This window comes from Apteryx mantelli, chromosome 16, assembly GCF_036417845.1.
Source record: "Apteryx mantelli isolate bAptMan1 chromosome 16, bAptMan1.hap1, whole genome shotgun sequence".
NCBI classification, from domain to species: domain Eukaryota; kingdom Metazoa; phylum Chordata; class Aves; order Apterygiformes; family Apterygidae; genus Apteryx; species Apteryx mantelli.
The window spans coordinates 4240089-4250454 of NC_089993.1; the positions used below are offsets into that span (position 1 = coordinate 4240089).

A 10366-nucleotide genomic window follows, 5' to 3' on the forward strand; every position below is an offset into this window, starting at 1 on the left:
GGGCCACTGTAGCACTGGCCTGAGCAGTCCCTGGCTTGGTGGAAGCCACACACCTCTTGGGGCCTGGAGAGAGCCACCACCACGCTGCCCACTGGGGTGCCCGCTGCCCATCGGGGTACAGGCTGCCTGTCGGTGCACTGCCGCGGGCTCTGCTGAGCCCTGCTGCAGCTTGGCACGGCTGCGAACCCAGCTGGCCTGCGTTTCTCCTGCCACCTCTTCGTGTCTTCCAGGCATGTGGGGACCAGGCGCCTCCAGGCAGCACCGCTCAGTAGCTGAACCGCTTCGTGTTAGCACGCTGCGTGGCTGCCGTGCCCGCCGCTGCTCAGCACCTACGTGTGGCTGTCCCGGCACGTACTAGGGTGGTGTGTTTGTATTCTAGCAATGATTTTTGCGCCCCTCTGGCTGCAATGTCGTGTACCCCCACTCGCTTGCCAGCTGCCTTGTGGGCTGGTGGAGGCAGAGCAGAAGCAGGCACCGCTCAGCCGAGAGGCGTGATGCAATTATGCCTCGCTCCGGGCTGCTTTGCCTAATGCTTCCCGAGATCTTGGGCTCCGTCAGAGAAATGACTCCAGGGTTGTGTCAGCCCGGCGCACGTCTGCGGCGCGCGCCCGTCTCGCTGTGGAGGACAGTGCCCGATGCGCCCGGGCTGGGCGTTCGGGGTCCAGGAGAGCTCAGGGACGTGTATCGCCAGCGCGGTCCCCAAGCAGTCCGCTCTGTCCTGGCGTGCTGCTCCGCGAACCCTGCAGGACGGCAGCCTGCACCCACAGGCAGCGCTGGCAAGTCGAGGCGGGACAGCGAGGTGACGCAGGGCACTGTGCTGCTGGTGCTCGGGGCGGGTGTCCTGTGGGGCTGGTGGGACTGGCTCCTTCCAGAGCTCACATCCTTCCCATGCTGCTGCCCGCCCACCCACCCCGAGGTCCGGGCGCCCTGTGCTTCTCTGCGCCCCATGCTTGGCCTTTCCGGTTCCCCCCTGTGTCCGAGCATAGAAAGTCCCCATGCCATCGCCTCCAGGACAGCCTTGATGAGCCCAAAAGCTGCCCTGTGACCATCTCTGCAATTTGTCCAAGTCTCCTCCCCACGCAGGGGCTTGACCGTGGCCAGGGAAGGGCCTTGCCGGCCTGGGCCTCGTTGGGATTTGCACCGTGGCACTGCCTTGGTTTTCCTCCTCCACCTTTGGGAGCACATCTCCCTTGCCCACGCTCGCAGGGGCGAGCTGGCAGCGGTGAGCTGCGCGCCGTCCTCAGTCGCTGCCCTTGTGTCTCTTGCTCAGGACCAGGGTCCCTGACTCAGCTCGGAGACTCACCGCGGTGCTGGGAGCTCTGGCCGTGGGCCAGCGGGGACAACCATGAGGGATGCGCCCGTCTCCGGGTACCGACGGAGGCTCGTCCATCTCGCCTGGATGTGCCTGTTCTCCTCGGTGCCGGTAAGGGGGCAGGGCTGGGGCCGGCCTGTGGGGCAGCGGGGTTGGCGCTAGCCGCTGTGCTTCCCTGCCTGCCCCCAGGGCATCCAGCCTGCAGCAGCCGTGCTGGGCAAGAGGGCCTCATCCAGTGGGCTCAGCACCATCGGATGGAAGTGACCCGGGGCTGAGCCCCTTGGCCCGCTCTTGGCGCTGCAGGTTGTGCTGTCCTCTGGGGCCACCACGCAGACCCGGGTGGGTGGCTGGACCCTCGCGGCAGGCAGGTGTGCACCGGCCCGGGCTGGCGAGCGCAGTCTTGCTGCGGCACAGGCAACGCGGTCCCCCAGGCCCCGGCGGGCAGGCAGGAGGCACTAACTCCAGCTCTGGGCTTGCAGCACAGCGGAGCCAAGGTGCTGGAAAGGACCTTTGAGGAGTGGATGAGGTACCGTGACGAGTGCCTGAGGAGGATGGCAAGTGAGCCGTACCCGGCAGGTAGGGCTTCTGTGGCCCTCGGAGGTGGTCACCCGTCTTGGTGGCTATGGGACGGCAGTGGGTGGAGTGTGGGGCCCTGGGCGCCTCTGTGCCGGGGATTTCTGTCCATGAGCGCTTGCAGACACCAAGCCTGGCAGAGCAAACCCCTCGCTGGGCCTGGTGCCGCAGGTAACCATGCACCAGCCAGATCCCGGCTGAGAAGAGATGGTCCAGGCTGTGAGCCAGGCAGGGGGCTGGCAGGCTCAGCAGGTCCCTGGTCATGCCTAGGGTCCTGTGCAGAGCTATACTGCCCCAGATGGACCATCCTAGTCCTGGGAGCTGAGGTCAGCACGAGGCAGAGCCTCCTCGGGAGCCACGCGGAGGGCAGCCAGCACCTCCTGCTCTGTCCTGGGAGGGAGAGCAGCCCTGCCTCTCCTGGGGCTGCTGGGGGGCAGAGGGCTCTTTCCCCTTCATATGTCCCTGCTCTTCCGTGGCACCTCCATCGCCACGGCCGGGGATGGCTCGGGGGCTGCGCATGGGCTGTGCTGTGCACGTGCGACTGTTGGCTTTTCCCAGGGCTCTGAGCTTTGTCTTTGCCTTTGGAAGGGCTTTTCTGCAACCGGACGTTTGACATGTACGCCTGCTGGCCGGACGGGAGCCCTGGCACCGCCGTCAACGTCTCCTGCCCTTTCTACCTGCCCTGGTTTGAGAAAGGTGATGACAACCCTCTTCCCTCCTGCACACCCAGGAGAAACAGGGGCCCAGGGCCGGGCTGGCCTGACGTGCGCCAGGGCGGGAGAGGCTGTCGGGTGCCTTCCCTTCCCTCCCGCTGCGAGGGGGAGGAAGGGGGCCACGAGCAGACGTAGCTATAAGGGGACATCCATGGCACGTGTAGGACTGAGCTGAGCCAGCCTGGCAGGCCAGTCCGGCTCATGCCCCATGGCGTGTGCGGGCAGGCTGCGAGCCGTCCCCGTGGGGCCGGGAGCGGGAGAGCAGAGGGTGACCCCACCGTGGCAGGGGGGATGTCTTGCGGGGACACGTCCGCCCGAAGGGGACGGGGCTGTGCTTTGTGTCCGCAGTGAAGGACGGGCAGGTGAGCCGCAGGTGTGGGCCGGACGGGCAGTGGGTGACGGTGAACGGCAGCCAGCCCTGGCGGGACTACTCGCAGTGCGAGGAGGAGATGGAGTCCACCATCGAGGAGGTGGGCTTCCCCTCGCCACTTGGTGGCGACCCAGCGGCCGCGGTGGCCGTCAGCGTCGCCCGGAGCAGGGCACCCGCCCTGGGGCGCTGGGGTGGGATGGCGATGCTCGGGGAGGAGCCGGGCTCACCAACGCTGTGTTGACACGCAGGAGGGCGCCCGCAGGCTGATGGTGAGTTTCAAAGTGCTCTACACCGTGGGGTATTCGCTGTCGCTGCTGACCCTCGTCTCGGCCCTGCTCGTCCTCACCGTCTTCAGGTAGGGAGCGCCGCGGCGGGACCCCCGCGCGCCGTGGAGGGGAAGGGGCCGGTGCCGCTGGGGCTGTGCTGGGGGCGCCCCGGCGGGTGTGCGGCCCCCTCCATCCCCGTGGCCGGCGGTGGAGGCCCCCCAACGCCCTTGCTGTCCGCAGGAAGCTCCGCTGCACCAGGAACTACATCCACGCCAACCTCTTTGCCTCCTTCGGGCTGCGGGCCACCTCGGTGATCGTCAAGGACGCGCTGCTGGAGAAGCGCTGGGGCATGGAGGTGGCGCGGGTGGCCGACTGGGAGGCCTTGCTGAGCAACGAGGCAAGCGCCGGGGCGGCCGCGGGGCCCCGGGGAAGGCGAGGCCGCGCGGGGCGCCACGGTCTCCCTCGCCCCCGCGCAGGGCCGCGCGAGCAGGGGCTGGTGGCCCGGGCGCCCCGCGGGCGAGCTTGCCGCCTCGCGGCCGCCTCATGGCCGCCGTCGTCTCCGCAGGCGGCGCTTGGCTGCCGGGCGGCGCAGGTGGTGATGCAGTACTGCATCCTGGCCAATCACTACTGGTTCCTGGTGGAGGCCGTCTACCTGTACAAGCTGCTGATTGGCGCCGTCTTCTCCGAGAGGAATTACTACAGGCTCTACCTCTACCTGGGCTGGGGTAGGGGCCACCCGGGCGCAGGCGGCGCCACGGTGTGGGCGAGCGCCGCGGCCCCATGGCGTCCCCGCAGCGTGGGCGAGCGCCGCGTCCCCACGGCGTCCCCACAGCGTCCCCGCGGCGTCCCCGCGGCCGGCCCGGCTGCCTTCGCCGGGCGGGTTTCCCAGCTCAGGCGGGCGCTTGGTTTTCACAGGGTTTGCTGTGTGACTTGCAGGCACTCCCGTGGTGTTCGTGGTGCCCTGGATGGCCGCCAAGTACCTGAAGGAAAACGCCGAGTGAGCGGGGAGGGACGCGGGTCCCCCGGGGGGTGCTGAGCCCCGGGGCCGGGTCTCCGCTGGGTTTGGGTGCTCAGGGAAGGGGACCGAGGCGGCCGCGGGGCGGGGGCCAGGTTGCACGCTGCCGAAACGCTGTGCCGCTCAGCGGGGCCTCCTCCCGCGTGTGCACGCGTGTCACCATCCCGCTCGCGGCCCGGCGTCACCATGCTGCTCTCCCTGCCCAGGTGCTGGGCGCTGAACGAGAACATGGCCTACTGGTGGATCATCCGCATCCCCATCCTGCTGGCATCCCTGGTAAGGGGGGCGCGGGTGCCTCTTCGCTGTCTCAAGCGCGTCCCACGGCTTTTTGGAGAATGGCAGTTTGGCCCCCAGCTCACGGCCCTGCACAGGGCCACGATCCATGGGGGCCGCTTCTGGTGCGGGAGCGGTTCCCAGCAGCCAGTCCTGCCCCTGTCCGGCTCCCCGCTGGGAGAGGCGTCACCATCCCTCCAGCCAGCCCCATGCCCACTGCGCAATAGGGCCATCTCAAAGGCCCAGCGCTAATTGCACATTTTTTTTTGCACAGAATTGCTAACTGTCCCTCTTGTAACCTCAGGGACATGGAGAAAAGGAGGGCTGCAGGCCCTACGGGTCAGCGCAGGGGGCATGTCTGTGCTCAGCCAGAGAGAAGGGTCCTGGGTGCAGGCCCTGCTGCTTCCCAGCCTGGATTTGGGGCCGAGGGACAGGTGCTGGGGCTCCAGCGCTGTTGGGCTGCACAGCTGGCTGTGGGTGTCCATGAGTCCGGGCAGCTCACCTTTGCCGGTGGGTGGGCACACCTGCCTTCTCCCAGAGCACAGCGGCCCACAGCCCCTCGAGGAGTGCCAGGGTGGGGGCATGCTGGGGTACAGGTGCCCCCGCCCAGGGCATTGCTGTGCTAGCAGCATCTCCCCCCAGATCAACCTGCTGATCTTCATGAGGATCCTCAAGGTGATCCTGGCCAAACTCCGTGCCAACCAGAAGGGCTACGCGGACTATAAGCTGCGGTGAGCTGGAGGGGGCAGCGGGGAGGGAGGAAGGGAGGAGGCTGCTCTCTATGCCATGCCACCCTCCACACTCCCATCTCCTCCAGGGCAGCACCCTGCTTCTCAGTCCTGTAATGTCATTAAATGACCATGCTGATGGTAATTAATGGACTGTCCCTGCTTAGCCCTGTGGTGCACTTTGCAAGCCTGCCCCAACCCTTTAGCGCTCACAGGCCTATGGACCCCTTTTTACTCTTTCAGACTGGCCAAAGCCACACTGACCCTCATCCCCCTCTTCGGGATCCATGAGGTAGTCTTCATCTTCGCCACTGATGAGCAAACCACGGGCATCCTGCGCTATGTCAAGGTGTTCTTCACCCTCTTCCTCAACTCCTTCCAGGTGAGGCAGGAGGGTGAGCTGTGCAGCAGCACATAGCCCATGCAGGGAGGAGAGGCCCCCCCTTTCTCTGCCCATTGCCAGCCTGGTGGTGCCCACCACCACCCCTTGTCTGGGCTGTGTTCCTGGCCTGGGGAGCCAGTGCCATGCCAGCTCCAGGCTGCATGCACTAAGAGCATCCATCTCACCCTCATGCGGCCCAGCAAAGGGCGCATGACCCAGGCTGTGGTCCTGGTTTACTGTCCCAGCTCCAGCCTACCTGACCCAGTGGTAGGAGAACACAGGCCTCGACCCTGCTTGCAGCTTACCAAAGCACCATGGAGCAAAAACCCAGCCATGCACTGCCCCCTGGCTGAGCTCCAAGAGCAGGGGGTCACGACTGCAGCAGCCCTACAGCTGGCAGCAAAACCAGTGGCACTGTCACCATCTGCTTGATGGCAACAGAGAAACTGATGCACGTGTGACTGCTGCACCATGCCCAGGATGTTCTCCAGGCTGGGTGACCTTGACTCCAAAGGCAGGGTGACCTGCGCCCAGAAACAGCCTCATGAGACAAAACGCACTGCAGCTCCCAGGGCCGCTGAGTGCACCAGCCCAGGGGAGAGGCCAGTGGAGGTGTCAGGCTCATTCTGTGCTCTTGTTCTCTCCCCAGGGCTTCCTGGTGGCGGTGCTGTATTGCTTCGCCAATAAAGAGGTACGTACCGCCTCTGCTAGCTTTGCCTTACAGCCAGCCCACTTCTGCCTAGTTTGTGCTCCCTCCCTTGACTTACAGCAGTGTGCTAACTGCATAACACAGCCACAGCTGGAGTGGGAGGTACTCTTCTTGGCCATGTCGTGGCAGGGGCTGGAACCAGTCACTGCATGAGTGCAAAAATGCTGGAGGACTGTTACAGCGCTTCCTTCCCCTAACATCAGACAGGATGACTTGCAGAGGTGGCCAGGCTCGGGCAGTGCGAGCAAGCTGTGCTATATGCTCAGCCCGGCTGTCGCTGGAGGTTGCATGAGTGTACTGAGCATAATCCATTTGCTACAGCACTAGTTTAGGGTGCCAGAAGCCAGTAAACCCAAAGACAGGAGGTTTCCTTGAGCCTCGACTTTATTGCCTTTTTGTGCTGGGAACTGGGCTAGGCTTGTGTCCTGCCAGCCACAGGCTTTGCAAACTTGTCTCGTGCTGACTGGTTTGTGGAGAGGAAAGATGCTCCTCCAGAGGATGCAGGCCCAGCTTGACCCCAGAACACCTCTAGTGTCCCAAAGGGCCCCAGCCTTACCTGTGCCTACAGCAGCAGGCGGGAAGTGTGACAAGGCACTGCTAGGGAAAAGCCTCTGTGACATCTCATCTCCTTGCTAGGTGAAGTCAGAAATGAAGAAGAAGTGGCAGCTCTGGAAGCTCGACCACCCAGTGCTCTGCTGTGCCCAGTGATGGCAGCACAGCACAGCTGCAATGACCTGCCCTGGAGAGCCAGAGGACATGGGGGCTGCAAGTGTCACGACCACCAAGGTGGGAGCTGCCCTGAAGCTTGCTCTGGTACTGCACCTCTGTTGTCTGCGAATGAGCATACCGGGGAGCCTATGTCCCAGCTGTGCCGAGGACCTGGAAGCAGGGCACAAGTCGTAAAGGAAACTGTGCAGCAGCATGCATCAGGAATGGCTGGGCTGCATCCAAAAGCAGTGGAGCTGCCAGAGGGAAGATTCCTTCCACTGCAGTCTAGGGCTGAGACGGACACACTTGGCTCTTACAAGACATTGCCATCTCCTCAGAAGAACCTCACCTCACTTAGGCTTCAGTGTGGAGCAGGTAAGCTACGTGGGGGAGGCCAGCCTGCTCATTTCTACCACTGTCTGACCTGAGTGTACAGCACCCCAAACTACCTCCGTTGGCATCTGCCAGCCCTGCACACAGGAACTCCCTCCCCATCAGCACTGATGCCTTGGGCTTCTGCAGGAGCGGGGGTCACAGCAGCTGGAGATGGAGCCCAGCCATCAGCAGAGGGCAAGCAGCAGGGAGACACTGCGATGCTGCTTGGCCCTGACATTCCTACACAGCATCTGCTGCCACTGTTCTGGTTAACAAGCATCTCTTGCTGCCACTGCATTCAGAGTTGGAAAGCTGAAGTGCCCTGAGCTGTGCCAAGCAATGCTGCAATCCAGGGAATCACGTTCCTGCTCTCCTTGCCCTAAGCAAAGACCATATTGCTAATGCCCTGTGAACTGTCTGTCCCAGAGAGAGTCCTCCTGCGAAGCTCCTCTTCATAGGAAGGTGCTGCTTCTGGACCTTCTCACCACCCTCATAACTGACACAGAACATGGCCTCCCTCAACACCTGCCTCCCTCCTTCTCTCACCGCCCTCTCCAGCTACACCAAACACCAGATTTCCTCCATTCTCTGAACTCTGCCTACAGCAGAGCCACATCAAAGCCTCCATTTGCAGTGAGCAGAACCAGCGGAGTAGGCAAGCATGTAGGTTACTGCAGCATTTGAGCACTTTGTGTTTATTCTCACAACAGCCCTTTAAGCAAGAGCAGCACCGCTTCCTCTTTGGCAGCAGGAGAAAACCACAACAAGGGAGGGTGAAGGACTCCAGAGCACCAGCCTGCAGCAGAGCTGGGAGCTGAGCCTTGACCTCAGCAAGTCCTAGGCCCAGCATCTTAACCACCTCTTCCCTCCGGAACTGTGAAGTCCTTCACAGGAAACATCTTGCACTTGGGAACTGTTTCACTGACAAAAGACTGGGCACTTCTAGTCCCAGCTGTGCAACAGATGTTTTAAGATGTTTGTTTTCCTGTAGGACACCAAAGCATTAGCTGCACACCCTTGTCAAGTGCCCTGCTGTACCCCAGAAAATCCAGAACCTCTTCCCTTCCTAGCTCTTCTCAGCAAATCCACTGATCCCAAGAGAGGGACACTGCAGAGACCCCTGCTCACAAGGAGTGCACACTGCAGAGCCTAACAGGAGAGCCTTGTCTACACTGCCCTGGCACACCTTGGTATCCTGGCCACCAGGCTGCAACAGGGACCCCGACATCCCCACGCAGAACATCAAAATCGGAGAAGAGCCAGCAGCAAGCAATACTCCCCTGTGAGCATGGCTCAGAGCATCTACACGTCTCTCCTTTTGGAAGCGAAGCGCCTGTGCAGTTCAAGTACTAATGTTCACTTGCATCTGGCTTCTGCCAGAGAACAGCAGCAGGCAGAGCTACCCCATGGGACTGATTCTGGTGCTCTCCCATAAGAGCCAAGAGTGCAGCAGCAGATTCCAACGATGTCCAAGCCCCCTTGCTCTTACCTTCAGTAGCAGTGTGCTTCTGAGACTGCAGTCCATATCATTTACTTTACCTTGCAGAAAGGGCCACACCTCCATCAGGAGGGTGAAAGCAGCTCCGACTCTTCATTACACAGAATTGGATACAGGTAGTTCTCCAGCTCCAGGCAAGCTGCCCACTCAGCCCCCTGGGCTTACAGGCAGAGGGAAAGCATCTTGGAAACGCAATGTCTTAAGGAGGGTTGCCTTGAGCATAGGAAGGAAAGAGGCCATGCCAGGCTCAGCTGCAACTGGGTTCAAGGCTGGAGAGCAAGTCATGCAGTTCTTTCCTGGCTAGATAACCCCCGTGAGACCATTTTGCACATTAACTCTCTTTTCAGATGTAAATAAATGTTTATTTTTCAGCAAATGGAGCATGCCACTTCTGTCTGCTCTGAGGGAGGAAAACAGCTCTCAGGCAGTGAGGTAAAGGCAGCAGCATATGCAAGGGCACTGATACTCACTTTGCCACATAAGCGCACACACTCCCAGTTATAGAGGTATCAACGGATACTTGAAATTAGAACTATGTTCTATTCTCTAGGAATAGATTTTAGTTTACACAACAAGGAGGTAAGTGGCAAAATAAAACACATGATAGTGATTTGGGTAGCTGTTTGTATTATTTATCACATCAGGCTGAGCCATCTACAAAACAAGGGAGCAGGTAGTTTCTTCTGGACAGGAGTTGGATTGCTCTCTGGATGCTCCTCTGCTCTTCACTGGCTGCTGCAAGCTCCAGCAACCTACTATCCGCGTGTGTTTGGGGGTGCTGCTACAGGATCTGATGCCAAATCTGTTAGAAGCTACACTGCCTTGGGAAGAGAAAGCTGGCTCTCTTCCCAAAATCACAATTAATCCCCTTGATGAGCACTGGCCTCTGTGCTTCCATATGCTCCTCTCTGAAGTGCTGCTCAGTGCAAGATGTAGCTAAGGAGAGGTAGCAGTTCTCAACTCCAAGGACCCCTGACTCATGGCAGTAAGGGGGAACTGCTTCCAGTTCTTTCCCAGCAGTTTCAAAACCGAGCACGGAGACAGAAAACCCTTGCTGCACACTGGACCACTGCCAGGCTGCTCTGGGATATAAGGACTGGGAGAGCAAGCCCAAAGTGCAGCCTACTCTGCTCCACTCCCACCAGTCCAGGCCCCAAGTCAGCTTAAGTTTGTACTGAAACACAAAGAGCTTTACTGCTGGCTAGAAAATGACAGAGATCCCTTTTTTGTTGCCCTATTTAAAGCTTTTTGTAATAGCTGCTGAATTATATCCTCTTGGTCTCCTATCTCCAGTGACAGATCAGAGCTTTGACTGAGGGCCTGGAAGAACTTGGTCACGCTGACAGCTCAGTCTCAGACCAGAGCTGGATGCAAGAAAATCAGTACTTCATCTTGAGAGCAAAATCCCAGCACACAACTCAACAAGGCCTAAGCTCATTTCTCA

The 10366-nt window shown here is 60.8% G+C and overlaps 1 protein-coding gene across 1 annotated transcript; it reads left to right on the forward strand.

The window, feature by feature from the left end:
* Positions 1 to 1312: 1312 nt before the first annotated feature.
* On the forward strand, positions 1313 to 9359 carry LOC106482325 (glucagon receptor-like). Its single transcript, XM_067306447.1, has 13 exons — positions 1313 to 1423; positions 1792 to 1888; positions 2474 to 2581; positions 2947 to 3068; positions 3217 to 3323; positions 3475 to 3631; positions 3800 to 3959; positions 4171 to 4231; positions 4456 to 4525; positions 5165 to 5253; positions 5494 to 5632; positions 6282 to 6323; positions 6978 to 9359. Exons 1-13 carry the CDS (start codon positions 1346 to 1348, stop codon positions 7047 to 7049), a joined length of 1302 nt encoding a protein of 433 aa, XP_067162548.1. The 5' UTR covers positions 1313 to 1345; the 3' UTR covers positions 7050 to 9359.
* The last annotated feature ends 1007 nt before the right edge of the window (positions 9360 to 10366 follow it).